General features: G+C 44.3%; 1 protein-coding gene and 1 long non-coding RNA gene across 11 annotated transcripts in view; one reads left to right on the forward strand and one right to left on the reverse strand.

The window, feature by feature from the left end:
• The window catches only part of LOC135296518 (uncharacterized), a 32,008-nt gene extending 26,968 nt beyond the window's left edge, over positions 1-5,040 (forward strand). For 2 of the 3 annotated variants that reach the window (XR_010358600.1, XR_010358601.1), the window contains 2 exons: positions 2,960-3,094; positions 4,903-5,040. This is a non-coding gene — a long non-coding RNA (uncharacterized LOC135296518). The remainder of the gene's footprint in view (positions 1-2,959; positions 3,095-4,902) is intronic. The other variant, XR_010358603.1, reaches the window with a different exon arrangement.
• Positions 4,553-17,240, reverse strand: part of TRAF3IP2 (TRAF3 interacting protein 2) — a 29,866-nt gene continuing 17,178 nt past the window's right edge. For 4 of the 8 annotated variants that reach the window (XM_064412951.1, XM_064412949.1, XM_064412950.1 and 1 more), the window contains 6 exons: positions 16,934-17,109; positions 15,344-15,432; positions 13,579-13,647; positions 11,180-11,296; positions 10,000-10,074; positions 4,553-5,157 (listed from right to left, as the gene is read on the reverse strand). In XM_064412951.1, the coding sequence (XP_064269021.1) occupies positions 5,011-5,157; positions 10,000-10,074; positions 11,180-11,296; positions 13,579-13,647; positions 15,344-15,432; positions 16,934-17,109 (673 nt within the window). In that variant the 3' untranslated portion in view covers positions 4,553-5,010. Of the gene's footprint in view, positions 5,158-9,999; positions 10,075-11,179; positions 11,297-13,578; positions 13,648-15,343; positions 15,433-15,859; positions 16,838-16,933; positions 17,110-17,240 lie in introns of those variants that run through there. The other 4 variants (XR_010358599.1, XM_064412954.1, XM_064412953.1 and 1 more) reach the window with 4 other exon arrangements.

Raw genomic sequence — 17,240 nt, forward strand, 5'->3', positions numbered from 1 at the left:
AGAGGTTGCTGTGAAATTCCCCTTACCCCAGGGTTAGGTGGGCAAGCAGGCACTTGCCCCTCACCCTCTGGAAACTGGAGAAGCTCCTGATACGTTTCCATAAAGAACAAATGTTTTTAAAAGCCCTGCCTTTGCTCCTGGTGACATTTTTTCAGTTTGCATGATCTGTGTAGTGGCACGCAGTGCTCAGAGCCACGATGCAGGGAGTATCTGTGTTTGTATTTGTTTGGTCCCATCTACATCAGAGAGCCCTTGAAATGCAGCCCAGCTGGCAGATCTGGTTAGGCTGGGCAACTTAGCTTTAGATGGTTTTTTGTTTGTTTACAAGTGATCTTGGCCACAGACAGGGACACACAGCTGGTGGTCTGTGCACTGTTCCATGATCAGGCTGAGCTGGGCTCTGAGCCGATGAAGGCTGGAGTGGGGCGAAGCAATTCCATCTCATTCTTGGCCTGATTTGGAGGGGGATTGGACAGGCTGCTACTCTGCTGTCTTCTTCTGTGATCTGGCATCTCAGGGCCTGGTTTGGCTTTGCCTGTGTGGGCAGCACCCCTCTGCCATGGCAGTGGAGCCTCTGCTTGCTCAGGTGTCCTTCCCTGCAGCCCAGAGAACACCTCTTGCTGTGAGCAATAACTTGTAATACAAATACCACAGAAATACAGGCATTTCTCTTCCTGCACTTGTTGTAATATTCAGGTGGGAGAGGTGTGTCTGATGTCTCAGAGAGGGTTTTGCAAGTGGTTTTTGTGAGATGATCATGTGCCAGTGTGGTGCATGCTGGCTGAGGGGACTGTGGGAGCATCCATTGCTTGAGGAGAAGTGACACACTGGAGCTGTGTAATGATACAGATGTGCTGTGTGCCAGCCTGAACTTCTGCAGAAGACCCATGTTGGGGGTTCTGGGGAGAAGAAGCAGTGCCAGCCCATCAGTACTGCAAAGTGGGTGCTGTGGCAGCGCTTCCCTGCAGCAACATTGTGATAAAGGATGGTGGAGGAGGAGGCTGATGAAAGCTGTGACCTTCTAGGCAGGATCTGTTTCCCAAACACAGGTAAAACATTAGCAGACTGCTAGAGATGTGGGCATGGAGGAACCTGTTAAATTAAAGCCAAAGTGTAACAAGAGAGATGTTTGCTTTGGGAGATAACGTGTGCCTGTTCTGCACACTGAAGGTGAGGGAACTCTCTGACACGTTTTACTTCATTACCACAGCAGACCTCTTGCACTGCAAGGCCACAGAGCTCCCAATTCTTCCCTCCCACATCCCTTTTAAAACAAGGGGTTTCTGACAGCTTTACCAGTGCCTCCATCTGACAACCCAGAACATCCTAAATGGTGGGAATTGCTCCTTTTCTTATCTCATTGTGGAGTGTCGTGACCACACTGCCCAAGTTCGCTGCCCAGACTGATGCTGTTACCGAGCTGCCCATGTCTCTGCTACCTGCAGCCTGGTCAGTGGCTGGAGATGAGGGAAAGGCTCTCAGCAAGGCATCCTTAGGTGGAGCTGTTTGAATGAGTCAGTTCCATTACCTGCCTTGCTGGTGGTCCCAGAGAGGCTGCAGGGAAGTCTGTGGCTTTATTTTCTTAAATGGCATCAAATGATGGCATTTAAGACCCTACCAGGAGCAAATGAGCTCTTAGGGCAGCATTTCTTGTCCTGTGTACAAGGCTTTATTAAATTAACTTTGTACTCAAATCACCCCACACATCCCTCTCTGGAGAGATCTAACTTAACTGTGGGATAAAATTTTGCAACCCTATTTTTGTCACACAGGTGACTTGTGTAACAAAACCTTTACATGCATTAATGTCATCCAAGTTTTGGCAAGCTCCAAAGCAGGCTGTCTCTAAATCCTCTATTTCTGTCTTAATGCTGCACTCATCCCAGAGTTACGTATGTAATTCTCTTGCTTTACTTGCTTTCCACATAAGGGACAATGGATTTCCTCTCCCACACACCTCTTGCAAATTTACAGGTGCTGTGAGAAAAACCCCTGGTGCTGTTGCCATCCAAGTGATGCCTTTTGCCCCTGTGGGTACCTGCAGCTTGCAATTGCAGCTGAGCAGCAGCACTGCCAGCCTGCAGGATGGAGTCTTGCATACTTTCAGCTACTTCTCTGTTATTTGCACTTAATAACTGACTCAAGAGTTCATCTATAAATATGTATTTAGGGCTGATCTTAGTAAATTTTCCATCTCTCAGCCACAAAGCTCTTGTTTTCTGCAATTTCCTTTTTGTATTTTCTCTTAACCCTAATCCATTTTAACATTAATGCATTAGTTTTGAAACAGCTGGTGTATTCTCAGCCTCTTCTTCTTCCCTACCTGCTGATTTTTTTTTTCTTTCCTCACTGTCCTCTATACTTCTGCTGTTTGCAAAAACCAGCTTTTCTCCTGCCTCTCCCTCTTCACAGCTCCCACCATCTGTCTCTCTACAAATACAAAGCTTTAGGGGAAATGATTCACTAGGCTGCTAGCTCATTACTCACACTCTCCCCATCGTGGTTTCTGTCCTTGTAGGATGCTCTAACTAATGTAAAGATCAATGAATCCTGGGAATTGTTATTCGATTAAAAAAAAAAAAAGGCCCCAGCAGTTAAATAGATTGGGCTCTTTGTATTTCTCAAACAGCAAAGCTTAGTTTTATTTCCTCACTCTGCTAGTACTGTTTTGCAGAAAAGGATCGTTCAAACAGAAGAATAGAAATAATCACTGGACCATTTAATGCAACCTTGTGCATCACATGATGCAGGAATTACTTAATGAAATTCCCTGGCCCAAACCAAGCAAATCTGTGGTAAATCTAGAGCACATATTTTCAGCTGACAGCCAAAATGATGAAAGGAATTTACTACCCAGCCTCACTAATCATTCTGAATGCTTAACTGCACTCCCTAACACGCTGCTTTGCAAGCAGCTAAACTGACACAGCCTCATTCCCTACATGCTTCTCTCCTCCAGACTTGTGCAGGCTGTGTACCCCAGAATGCCTCCCAGCCCCCTTCCAGGGCCAGGGTGGCCAGCTGTCCACCTCTGGGAAGAGACCAGAACCTCTCCCTCCTCAGCATGTGGGTTTGGGGCTCACTCTTTGCTTGGGTAAGTCTTTCCATGAAACTCACAGGCACTTAGTATCTTTGAGCCCTCCCTATTAAATGTGGCAGAAAGTGGCTAAGAGGCTTAGAAGCCAATTGACACAGACTATTTCACAGTGCTAATTCAGATACCTTAAAATAGAGGCAGCCATACTGAGTTGGCAGATAATGCCCCAGCATTTCAGGAGACTCGCTGAACCTGGAGGCTGAGCTCACTGTTGTAGTGCACTCCAGGTCACCCCAAATGTGAACCCACATCCCACTCCTTTTGTGTTTACTTTGTTGACCATTTAAGATAAATTTCTGTCATGATTTTAGGCTGTCACCACATACTACAAAATTATTTTCTGAATTGACAATTTATTGCATGAAAAACAGACCTCCCTTCCCCAAATGTAAGTAGGTGCCAAGAAGTACCACTGCCTAACACAGTTTTATTGTGCCTTCTCTTGAAGCTGCTGGTACATCAGGTATTAGCCTGTTTCAGTTGCTGAGCTTCCCTTTTGAAACTGGAGTTGCCAGAAGCACAGAAAATACCACAATAAAAATCATTGGAGTTGACAGCACTGAATACACCATTCCTTTAAATGGCTGCAATTATTTTTGCAAAACTCTGCTAAAGAAAATCTGAGTTTTATTTTTTTTCCCCCATGAGCACCACAGAACATGTGCTGCATCAACACACCATGCTGGCACCACTTCCACAGAAAGCTAATTAAATAATTTGGATACTGTATGAGGCGTATCAACTTCTGGGCTAATTTTCTTTTCAGGCTACCAAACACATGTACTTTTTTATAAAGCTGTATTTGGGTCATTCTATGACAAATATTAAAACTGAGGAGGATCTTGGTATGACTGCTCTAAAGAATAAGGGCTGCAGAATTTTAAGCCAACGGGGTCCACTGTTACCTCAGTAAGGTTAAGACTGTTAAAAACAAAAAACCCTCACCAAAGTCATGCTTATGTGGTCTGTGAAAATATGTTCAAATTTTAGCAGACGTGATGTTGTTGAGCCACCCTGGTGGCCAGGACCCTGTGGCTCTCCATCTTTGATTATTTTATTGTCCCATACTGCATACTGCAAGTTGTAGGAGTCAATGTTCTTTCAACAATCGCTGCTTTCCCAAATGTCCCAATTGTCCTTTGACGTGCTCTGTTTTAAATAAGGGCTGAAGAGCAATGGTGAGGCTACAGGCCTGCCATAAAAATACTGCACTGTTTCATGGTACTGACAGCACACACGTAGTCATGCTTTCAGCCCTCCTGGTGGGGACTGTTGCTGCAACATGCTGGAGGTGTGAGGGACCAAGCTGTAAGGAAAGGGAACTCTAGAGATTCCAAATTTTGAAGTCCTCTAATTGAAGACAAGTCTCTTTATGCCAGACAGTCTAAGGAAAATCTGCCTTACCCAGCCCATTTCTCCATTGTCCCCAGCAATAATAGAAGTGGACATGGTATATAAGATTGCCTTACAAAAGGCAAATATATTTAATAGTGTATATACAAATTGATGGTTCAATAATGCTATACAAAGCAGGAATATCTTTAAAGAAACCCTGAGCAAAAAGGAGCATGTAATTTTTATTTTACACTTATTGCAACATTATTTCTGGTATTTGTTTGCTATAATGACTAATAAAAGGAATATGTTAAAACCAGATGTTAAAATAAAAGTGGGCATTCTTTCCATTTGTAGCTTATTAAAAAATCTAGAGAAGAGAGTTCTGCCCCATCAGCTTTGGAAATAGATGTTTAACATGGTAGAGAACAAGCTGAGCCTGAGTAACCCAAGACAACCAATTCCTTTAGCAGAAAGAGTGTCTTCTGTCATCAAAAAGAGCCATCTGGAAGAGTGCTGGCTCCCTGCCAGGAACAACCCTTTAACAACCACTCGTCATGTGCTTTAAGTTAAAATGTTCACAGCGGCACAACCTGGAGTGTTGGTAAAGGTCCTATCGGAGGAGCAACGTATTCCTCCTCGCGCAGCAGCCGCAAAAGGATGTTCTTCTTATTCTTGGGCCAGTTATAAATGTGAGTGTTCTGCAGCCAGGTGGGCACGTGTTCCTGAAAAAAAAAACAAGGAAAATAAAAGCTAAATCCTTCAGAATCTCTACCAGAATCTTTCAGATTCCATCACACCCTGCCAAGGAAGATTTAATTCTGTCTGTTCTAGGCACTTCCTGTAACAACAAGAAATGTTAATTTGGCTTCAGAATTGTATTTGGGTTCCTAAATAAATGAACTTTGTGTGATCTCACAGCTTGCCTGTCTCTCTTCTGCCATCACGTTGGCTAATTTCACCATGTTTCAAAGGAAGTCTGATGTCAATGACAGGCATCGAAAAGCTTGTGAAAATAAACAGGGAGAGGAGAGGAGAGGAGAGGAGAGGAGAGGAGAGGAGAGGAGAGGAGAGGAGAGGAGAGGAGAGGAGAGGAGAGGAGAGGAGAGGAGAGGAGAGGAGAGGAGAGGAGAGGAGAGGAGAGGAGAGGAGAGGAGAGGAGAGGAGAGGAGAGGAGAGGAGAGGAGAGGAGAGGAGAGGAGAGGAGAGGAGAGGAGAGGAGAGGAGAGGAGAGGAGAGGAGAGGAGAGGAGAGGAGAGGAGAGGAGAGGAGAGGAGACTGTAGTGCCCTTAGCAGGGAAAAGCTGCCACCTTAGTAGCTGCTAAAGGATCCATACAGCATGTTCAACATTGGGATGAGGATCAATAGGGAAAGACTGGGACCCCACAGGAACATTTCACATGCTGGTAGCCCCCTTCCCTTTCTTCACCAAGCATGGTGTGCTTGACCAACTGAGCAGAAGGCTGAGGCCAATGCTGAGCTGGAGGAGAGACTAATACATCTCCAGATTAGCAGGGTCAAACCTCCTCCAATCCCTGCATCCTGGAAAAGGTGCAGTCCTTCACAGGGGTTGGCTACTGTCCATTAACATAATGGAGCTGGGACCAGCATGGCACTGGAGAGTGACAGTGGCTGATGGAGATGAGCCTGCTCAGACCTCATGTTCCTGTGTTCCCACAGCCTCGGGAAGTTTCCATAGGGATAGCCTGGCTATGTAGGGGTGAAGGGCTATTATAATATCACTAATTAACAGGGGGACAGATCCTTGACCAAAACCAGTTCATGGTCACCATGAGACAGAGATTTGTTTTGGAATTGGAGATAACAGAACCTAGCCAAAATGAGATGGCAGGTAAGCAACATGAGGAGCCAGGACATCAGCACTTGGTCCCTGCACTTCTTATTTAGCAGTGTTTTCCCAAGATAGCCTCTGTTAGGAGCAGCACAGCTCCTGTCAAGCTAGTGGAGCTAGCTCCAAGAGGACAGAGCAAAAGCTGCTGGCATGCACATCTCTGGCACCTCGCCAGGGGATGCCCTGGCATGGGCTGAACATGTCCTGCTGCCAGCAAACGGCCTAGCTGCAGTCCAAACCTTTCATTCCCATGATCATGCTTCTCAAATTGCTGTCTTTTCCTTGGCTTGTACAGCTGTGGGAATAAGGCTGCATCATTTTCCCTGCTCAGGGAGCAGTTTGTGTTAATTGATGCAACCACTCTGTTAGAGCTACAGGATTTATGTATAGGAAGAAGGAGGCAAGTCGCACAGGCACCTACAGAGCCATTAGTGTGAACTCACCTAGGCTTCTGAACAAGCAGCTTTGTGACTGGCAGAGGTTATCTATCAAGCCTGACCCTCCTCTCTCTCCAATGGCTGAGAAAGGATAGGCTTTGGTCAGTAGTCTCCCTGAAGTGGAGGTTGTTCTTCCCCATGGACATCTCACTGCACAGGGGTAAGATCCCACAGCATTCCCTTTGGTAGGACCAAAAATAAGTCTTCTTGCCTCCACCTGCTAGTCTTTTTATTTTGGCATAGGAATGGATTTTAATCTTTGTGAATTTAACTCCTTTAACAAAGCTCTTTAGAATTGGCCAAGAGATTCAAATGTTCCTGGGAGAAAGATAACTATGTTTGCATGCACATGCACACCATTGTTACATGGGATTTGTTTCTTTACTAAATCTTGTAAAGAGCTATAGAAGGAAATGCAATTAAATATGGCAGGGGTTTTACCAAATGAGCCCTTTTTCTACCTTTGATAAGAAACTACATTTTTTGGACAAAGGAAATACAGTAGATATAGTCAGTCTAGACTGCAAAAATGCATTTGATAAAGGTCCACATGGGTAACTCATTAGTTAAGATGGAAATTAGTGTGAGAAATGTGTAGTAGGTCAGAAATCAGCACGCGGGGATATAATGAGAGAGGCACTATTCAGCCAGAGACAAGCTCTGTGCCTTGTTTCCAAAACTGCTTGTGCGGTTTTGTTTAATACCCTCCATAATAAAGTCAGTGCAAAAAGCTCTTGGACATGAATCAGCTCTGGTAATAGTTTGAACTTGAGGGAGGTGTGTAGGGGTAAAGAGTAACTATAGCTGCTGTTTTTATCCAGAGTGAGAAAGGGGCTTTTCCTTGCCACACAACTGCATCTGTCACTGCAGGTGGGAGTAATGGGAAAATGGTTACTGTCTTTTACATTTTGAAAATTTGGCTGTGTATCTGTGAGCTGAGAGGAAATTCTCTCTATGCCATAGGGCGAGTATTTGAGAACTCCGCAGTTCAGACTGGGAGGAAGAGGGCAGAGTGTATTGGTGCAGAGGACAGGACTGTTCAGGGCCGTGACAGCAGAGCATGGTTTGACATCTCCTGCCTTCCCTGGCACCAGCCCTGTTCTTCTCACCCCTTGGCTGCTTCCAGAGGAAGCCTCTAGCATGGGACAATCTTGGCTTAACGCTTTGGTCATCAGGTGGCCAGATGAGGAGGACACATTTCTGTGGATTGTTGTGATGCCAACCTTGAACCAGCAAGATCCATGTTTCCCTTAGCAGTGTACAACTGGATGCTGGAAATGCCAGTTCCACCTTAACCACGTGTTGTGCATTCCTCGGCTCATTATTCAGCTTCCTAATGAACGCTCCTTGGATCACACAGATCTCTTCCTGTTGGAGGTCGACTAATTTTCACATACCAGCAGTGCTTTATGATGTGCTGTGTACGAGATTAACTCATCTAATAGCCCCATCCTCAGATGAAACCTCCAAATCTTCCTTTTCTGCTTTTTTCCACTGCCAGCTATGCTAATACTTGAAGGTATAAAGGACAGTATAAAAAAGACAAAACTGAAGTAATTTGCCCGCCAATATAATCCAATTGTACATATACTCAGCAGTTTTTCAGGTACCTCACTTCCTCTGACTGCCTCCAGACTTCATTACTGCAACTTGTTCAGGCTCTGGTGCTCTCCTTCCACCCATGATGTCCCTCAGTTACATTACCATTAAGCAGCTAGATGAAGGTAGGTCATGTACCAAAGGATTATGTTGAGAAAGAGACTAAAGCTTAACAGCAGTAGAAAATGCTGATCTGCATAATTTAATGAAAAAGGCACCTCTTGAAAAACTGAAGGGTTATGTGGACTACTGATGGGCAGGAAGGATTCCTGGAGCCTGATGCCTTGATAGAGGCAGCTGGATAAACCAGCCTTGAAAATTCCTTACAGACCACTGTCTGAGAGAACTGCTGCTATACACTAAATAGTCTTCTGATAAATAAAGTTGAGCCCAAATTAACATAACTTACTGTTCTGTCTCAGAGCCCCAAGACAGCTATAGTGCCTCCTGGGACACTTTTCTCTGCAACCCCTAAGGTGCCACGTGGCTCTAGACTCTGTGGTCTGTTCACATGGTGGGCACTCAAGTAGCCCCAGGGTTAGGAGCCCTTTTCCCCCATCAAAGACTGACTGAAAAAATGCTGCTTCTCTGCCTTTGGCCTGCCCAATTCCCACCACTGCTGTCTTCCAGGTACTTCAGGTAAGTAGCAGATTGAGATAATTCAGGAAGGGATCTGAATGACATGAAATACCAGAGGTACTGTTCAACCCACAGGGCCTCACATATTTTACAAACCCAGGGACATATTTTCAAATTTCTGATCTTAAATCAGTGCTTAAATAAAGAACTTCACTGCACTAAAATCCACAAGTGCAGTGGGACTGCACAGCCTTGTAACCATTAACAACATTGTTTAAATTTTGACTCATGTTCCAAAATTTGGGCACCCAAAGAAATATAAAGAATTTTCCATACTTTTCTAAAATGCAGCTGTACCTAGGGGCAACATGATAGCTAGCCAAGAGTGCACAAAGCATTCAGTTATGCAATGCAAACATGAATACAATGAAGGAGATTGAGAAAGCTGTAACTGAAGCCTTTTAATATTTTAGTCTTTGTAAAAATCCAATAGATTTTCTCAGTAAGGTAGAAGAGATGGGAATCTGATGCATTACTTATTCTCAAATGAATCTTCAAAACAAGTAAGGAGGGCAGATGAACTTACAAGTCCTAAAAAATCTTGGTTTACCTTTGATTGGGCCCGTCAAAGTTCAAGAAACAGCCTAGTACTTTAGTATTTATTATACTCTTTATATTCTCAACACACCCTCTTCCAGACCCTCTTCACATCAGTCATAAATCTTGCCATCTCACTCATCAGCATTGCATTTGGACAAAATTATAAAAGGGTTAATATAAAAAGCATGCTTCCTGGATAGATTGCCCATCTCCATTTAAATTCTTTCAGTGCTCAAAGCAATTTGAGTTTTAGTTGTATATTCATCATCAGAAATACATTTATACACTGATTTATATTGTGGATGAAATGTTTTTTATTTGCATGTACATAAATGCATGAACTTTGGAATACATAAACCTATAAGCTTTGAATATTATTTGCAGGCTATTAAGAACCAAGAAATTGAGTGTTTTGGTTTTAAGATTCCATCTGCTGCACTGTGATCAAAATAATATGCACTTAATCATGTGGAAAGTATATAAGCATGCATGTATGTTACCTTTTTGGCATTTGGGAAAAGCACAGGGATGAATCTGAAGTTCATACTTCCTTGTTGTATAAACTCAATCTGCATCTAGAATAGAACAAAAAAGCCAGTTTTACTGTAATGACATGACAATTTTTCTCTGCATGCATCTAAACCCTATGTATAAAAACATTCCTTGCTTACTTAAACTGCTCTTCTGTTAAATGAATTGATGTATTGCTGGTGGACTCGGTGTTTGGTTTGGCCACTTAATCTAATTCTTCATTGCTACAGAAAGGATACAGGAAAGATCTGTCAACATTTCTTGAACATTTTGTTTCATGGTCTGAAATAATTGTGGGTTTAGCTGCAAGTGCAATCCCATGAAATCCATCTCAAAGTGGTGAAGCCTGACTTGACTAACCCCCCTGCTTGGCCTACAAAGATTTCAGCCAGAGACAAGGTCTGTGTCTGAGCCAGGGCCCAGCCTGTTCCCCATGGCCCTGGACACAGGCACCTCAGGGCTGGTACAGACAGCAAAGTACTGCTGAGAGCTCATCTGCTGGTGACAGCTTCTGAGAAACCTGACTGCAGATTCCAACTGGAGGATCAGATGGGTTACAGGCTGAGAAAGGCAGCTAACTGCAAACCAAGGGAGAAAGGATCAGCTTCATGGCTCCATGGGCTCTTCTGGGCTAAATGTGCATCCTGTGACAGGCTGTGGGGATGGGTGTCTGGTCCTCTGGCACCTCTGTGCACTCCCCAGGAGCCCCACATTGCATCTCTGGCCTTTGCTTTGCAATTCCATCCTTCAGTCAACTCTACTGCTGCCTAAGAAAAGGCCTCAGCTCCAGGATGGCTGAAGCAACAGGGGCTGGTTTAGAGGGAGGAAGGTCAGGCACTGCTAGATAAGATTGTGCTCAGGGCTGTACAAGGGCTCAAGAAGGTAAAGGAGGGGAAAAACACTGAACAATAAAGAATATGAAGAAATAAGATGAGCATGTTTAATAGGATTTTTCTTCCTTGAACCTCTTAGCAGATGTTAATGAGCATACGGAGCTGATGAGAGGAAGGATTAATGAATTCCAAAGAGGGGTGTTTAACTATGGGGATTAGGGAAAACAAAGCAAAGAACCTGCCATTTGGAGACAGATTTGTCTTTTGAGAAGAAGAGACAGTCTTTGTAAAACAGCAAATGCATGTCCTTGCTTACCATCCTGTGGATGTATTTAGTATGTAAGCCGTGTTCATCCCTGTCCAGCTGGGATTCAGCCCCTTCCACATCCTGTTTGTATTTTGGACTGATTGCTATGATTATCATCACCGTCTTCTGTTAGGGAGAAAAGCACTTTCATGAAATTGAGAAACGCAGCGTGTTTGGTAGAGGCAGATCGGAAATCTGCCAGTTTGTGTTTTAAGTGATCTTTGTGTTCCTGGCAAACACAAGAGGATCTCATTCATTCTGGCAGGAAATACAGGAGAACTCATACACTCGTTCTCCTCGTTATTTCTCGACATCTCAATATAGAAAATCGAAATGTCAAGAGATGTATTAGCAGCTACCAGTTGACACTTGGAATCCCTGTCATAAAAAGCTACTTTTTATCAGCGTAGAGTGTCTATGTACATACACTGAAAACTTTTGTCTTCAAATTCAGACCCAAATGTTTTCCAACAGCTTATGCAGAAGTGTATCTCTTTAGTCATCTATGGCTTTTTATACAAAAAGCTAATAAAGACAGCGGTCTGTGGAAGCTACTTCTAGGGCTGTCAGTGGCAGAAATGTTATCTTTTCTTGCTGATCTTAGTGGCAAAGTGTGCAGAGAGGTGGCTGTGCAGAGAGGGGGGCTGTTGTGAATGGCCTGGGCAGGTTTAGGGGTACCTGGCAGCTCTGTCACGACGGGCTGAAGGCAATGCTCCTCCACCTTGCTAGGACAGCCCAGATCCTGCCTCTGACCTGTTTAATCCCAGCCCCACACAGAGCTCAGGTTTCCAGAGAGGGACCATCCTTTGTATCTGGGAAACATCCCTCCTCCTTAATGGCAGGCCAGCTGAAATGCAGCAGATGAAAGCTTCCTACTTGTGTTTACCTGGGGCCTGCCTTTCATCCCTAGCACATGAAGCCTGTGTAAGGCTTCCAAATCTTACAGTCTGCCAGGCATGTAATTAACTCTTTCCTTCTGTGCTATATCAAGAGAATCTGCCCCACCGTAAGGTCAAAGGAGTCATTATCCCTTTCACTGAGTCAACATACTCCTGAATTACTTTTACTTGTGCTTGACATGTGTGTAAGAACTTACAGATGTTGAGGGTTTGCAAGAGACATGCCCAGTTGCACACTTTTCTCTGCTTGTGTCCAAGCAGTCCCTTCCTCCACACACATGTAAAGGTTTTGAAGTTAGAAACTGCCTCTACAGTCAGTGAGGGAAACCAAACTTTTCTGGGGTGGGTAGTCGGAGAGAGATCCGCAGGTGGAGGCAGGAGATTGTTCTCTGCACGTACCAGTTTCTCCTACTGACTGTGCACAAGTCCCAGAGGAGATCTGCCAGCTTGTGTTTTAAGTGATAATGATTTTTTTGGCAAAAGCAAAGTCACCCTGTCTTCTGGTTTCATTACCTACATTACACCCAGTGAGCCCAAACCTAATTTGTCCTGATGCAAGCCCCAGTAGGCATGACTGCATTTCCATGGCAGAGGTCCCAGGCTGGCTCTGCATGCAGCAGTATCCTGCCTGCGTGGACACCTGCTGAAAACCTGTGTAGGGCTGGCTCAGATGGTTGAGCTTCCTTGCTCAGGTGGAGGAGAGTCTACCACTTCTGTCATCCTGTTCCTGAACCATGGAGATCTGGCCAGAGTGAGTCAGATCTGGCCAGGTGGCCACTCAGCAAGGCAAGAATCCAAGGAAGGCAGCCCACAATGGCTCCTGTCCAGTGACAGAATAGCCAGTTTGCACCCAGCTGGGCTGGAACAGTCCAACCACTTGGCTTGATCCTAAAGGAGATGTGCACTCACTGCTCAGGGGAACTTCAGAGGAAGTTGTTGCTGCAAGGGACACCACTGTCAGCAAGATAAATCTCCATTTTACTGCTTAGATAGATACAAAGTGATGAGAGCAAATCTATATATCAACCACAAGAACACCAATTTCCAGTTTAATGTAGGATGGTTTATCCAGAAGAACCCTTCAGTGTTTTAGATATCAGTGTGAAAGCTACAGGTGAGAAGGATGAACATTAGCCATGACTATGCAGCCTGGGATGAAATACAGATATTGTTGTAACCAAGGACAGCTAAACCTCACAATTTAAAAAGGGGATGGATGAATAACATTTCCAATGGCAGCTTCAGATTGGATGTAACAGGCAGCATTAGAATTTCACAAGAACGCTGGGATCAGCCTTTCATTTCTTAAAGAAAGAGCTCTGGGACCATCAGATACAGATGTCAGTGAGATTTGCCTCTCTCTGCAACACCTCTGCCATTTCTACAGGGGCAGGGAAGACAACAGTAGGGTCTTGCATCTTCATTCTGTCCCTGCTGTGTATTAGAATAATTCAACCATTTTCCTTGGGTCACCTCTGCTATAAACAAGGTTAAATTGCCCTTACATACATCACCTAGGTAGCGCTCCATCCACTTAATGATGTCAATACCTCGTACCGTGTCCTCAAAGATATCAATCTGCAAGAGAATGAAAGTCTGTAGTGAGCATCCCTTCACCTTTCCTCCCCATTTTATGGCACTGATAGAGCACCTGCTCCTTTCTTTGGTTATGATAAGAATTTCCAATTCCCTTAGGAAAAAAACGTGTACATGCACTTCTCCCCTTTCCATGCAGCCTGGAGTCAAGCTGGACAGGCAGCAGGCAGAGGGCTGCTGCAGGCACCTCCTTGAGCTCCCACTCAGCTGGCCCTTTGACTGGCTGCCCTGCCAGTCCCCAACTCCCAGGCATTTTTTACTGGACAGAACAAGGTGCTGCCCACCTTCTCCATCTATATAGCTGCAAATGCCTGCTACTTTCTGACTGCAAGGGTACACTGAGTGTGAAGCTTTAGCTTCACATTGAACTAAATATTCAGGGTGTGTGGTGGGAAGTTAGCCAGGTCACTGACAACTGCGTGCAGTCACCCAGACTTCAGTGACAGCAGTTCAGGGAGGACTTCATAGGACTGAATATCACCAACACTGCTTGCTCCTCTGCACGCCCAGCAGACCCAGAAACCAGCAATCAGTGACTGTGATCAGTGGAGTAAGTACTAACTTCTCCAAGTTTTTGGAGAAGAGTCATGATCTGCTCTCAAGTCTTTCTTTTTCCTTTTCTGAATGCAGAGAGCCCACTTGTTTCCCTGCTTTGGGGGCATTTTTCTGTATTTATTATTCTGCAACAGGCTCCAAGCGTTGCCTGTCCAGTAAAGGTGCTATTAATGAGCCTTCTACTCTGTAAAGCTATGGTGCCCAAAAGCTTTCTTATGAATTGGTCATAGTACAGAACTGCAGGAGAGAAGTATAATTGCAGTCTCTGTAAAAAAAATCTTTGATTCATGAAAATAAATAAGCATGTGCAAAGCTCCCCACTGAGTCTCATTCAGTTTAATGATAGCCACTTGCTTAAATGCTTTCCTGAATTGGAGCCAAAGAGTGAAGGTTGAGGGGTCAGATAGCACATGCTCCTGAAATAAGAAAATATGAATCAAGATTTTGATGAACACTGAATACTAGAGCCTCTGTGGGCCTCTAAGATGAAGCAAACTCATGAGAAATTCAGTAAAAATCTGAATGGCTTATAGGATTAGAGAGTATGACACAGACCTTTTCAGGCCAATGATTTTTAGAATTCCTTTTGAAAATATAACAAAGCAAAATCACTTTTAAAGTGATAACAAAGCAAATGAAACCATGAGATGGGCTGTTTCATTAAGCTGTGTGAATTTTAGAATCTACTTTTTTAGCAGAAAGTTACATCTGAAGAATCAATTATGTAATAGCATTGGAGAAAATAAAAGGTAGGATGGGAAGAACATAAAACTGACCATTTGTAATACTGACATTACAGATCAAACATAAGAATATTAATGGAATATCTCACAAAACCTCATACTATTGCCCATCTGGTGTTGCTAAGTGAAATTTTCCAGGATCATTATTAAAGCATATTTCAAAGCACAAAATTCAGTTAAAAGAAGAATAAACAAAAAGGCAGATCATTTAAATTTTACGGCTTGCAAAACCAAGGCTAGTTCATCCTATCTGTATCTTCTTTAGCCTTCAAAATGTGATGATAACCAGAAAAACATTTAAATGGACAGTGTATGGCCTCTGCTTTTTTTTTAAACCTCTTCCCTAGTTGAAAGTCTTTTTTTTTAGGAGGAATACTTACAGCAGTTTGAAATCCATTTACAGACAGGAAGTTCACAAATTTCATAACCTCCACTGCCGTATCCACCGAGTAGGTTATAAAGACCTTGCCTGGGAGAGAGAGTCTGGATGAATATGTAACACATTTAAATACACCATTCAGAGGGTGAGATGGTCACAGCCCTCCTTTAAATACACCATTCAGAGGGTGAGACTGTCACAGCCCTCCTTTAAATACATCATTCAGAGGGTGAGACTGTCACAGCCCTCCTTTAAATACACCATTCTGAGGGTGAGACTGTCACAGCCCTCCTTCTCCACCATGCTGCAGGTTCTGCCCACTTAGGTCTCTTTGGATTGTTTACAAAATGGATGTGGGATAGTGCAGTGGCTCAGCGTTGAAACCAACCCCCTGTCACAAAGCCCTGCTCTAGATTTGAGCTCCTCCTGCATTACTGGAAAGCTGCAGAGGTTAAATCTCTCTGCTGCTCCCCCTGCCCTGTGGCCAGAGCTGCTTTTTCCCAGTGCTTGGGCATACCTGAGCCTGGGCTCTCACCCACAGCTTGAGTTACCTGCACTGGCTGCAGCCAGCACAGCTTTCCCCAGACCCACTGATATGACAGAGCTGGAGGGGCCCTTATGCATGTCATACTGCCTCTCCTTGGAGCAGCATTAACACCCTGTGCAGGCAGGATGCAAGGCTGGTGACAGCAATGTCCTTGCCCTTGTGGGAGGGGTTTTCATGGCTTTGCATCAGGGTAAAGCAGCTGGCTGATCTAATCCAGCTGTGCACGTACCACAGATGACCCTGTTTTACCCAGTAATTCCTCCATCTAGGACACACTAACTGATAAAGTAGGGTCTATCCCAGAGTGACATCTGGTATCATAACTCACTCCTACAGGCCAGAGAGGTGTGACTCTCTGGATCTGAAAGGTGATAAGCAGAATAAAGAATAAATGAAAAATCAAAGCCTCAGGAGAGCTGTGGTGGGTTCTTATCAATGGTACATCTCACCTACTAGTCAGATTGGCATTCAGAAAGAAGCTATTTTTCTGAAACCCGACTTTCCCCTAAGAGTTGGAGGGTGAATGCATCTGTGGCGTTGGTGGCAATAGAAACATCTCAGGCAGAGCCTGTGCTGCCCTCAGCATGTCCCAGAGTCCTCTCCAAACTCACCAGTTCAGGGAGAAACTGAGGTCAAGGTTCAACGTATTTGTCTGGTTTGGGACAGGCAGAAACACTTTATTCCTCAGGCTTTGTTTGTTTTTAGTCTTTTACTGTAAGCTCCAGCCCCTCCTGCCTCAAAGGGACATCCTGTTTAGCAACGAGTCATGAAAACAATCTAAGCAGTATTTACTTTTTGTAAACAAAATAACAAGCAATTAATGACCATTATGTTTTCAGGATTCAAGGGGGTAATTCCATCCCACCAAACACAGATGCTCACACCCAAGAGATGTGGTGACACTTGGTATTTTCTTTTGTTGTTGTCTTAAAGTCATTTCCCCCTGCCTTCTCCTCCCCGCTTCAGCACTCTGGCGCTCTCCCACCTAAAGCTGTTAGGCCATGCTGTAAAATCTTGCACAGAACAAATTTGCTAACCACTTACGCAACTCCTCCGGCAGATTGCTGGTTCTCAGAGTTCCCCTAGCTGCAGGGTTACTGAGAGGTCTTGGGACAGCAGCTGGAGATGGAAAATTGTCAGAAGGACAACCATATGCTTCATCCAGGCCACATGCCTTGGGGGGCAGCTGACCATTAGGTAGCTGGTTGTATAGCTGGTTTCTACAAAGAAAAGCAATGGAGGATTTAGAAAATACTTCTTTTTAGGCAAAATTCAGAATTTCTTCTCCTGTTAATAACACACTAACAACTTTATCTGCGTATCAGCTATGAAAAGTTCTTGCAGAAATGCT

This window comes from Passer domesticus, chromosome 3, assembly GCF_036417665.1.
Source record: "Passer domesticus isolate bPasDom1 chromosome 3, bPasDom1.hap1, whole genome shotgun sequence".
Lineage (NCBI taxonomy): Eukaryota > Metazoa > Chordata > Aves > Passeriformes > Passeridae > Passer > Passer domesticus.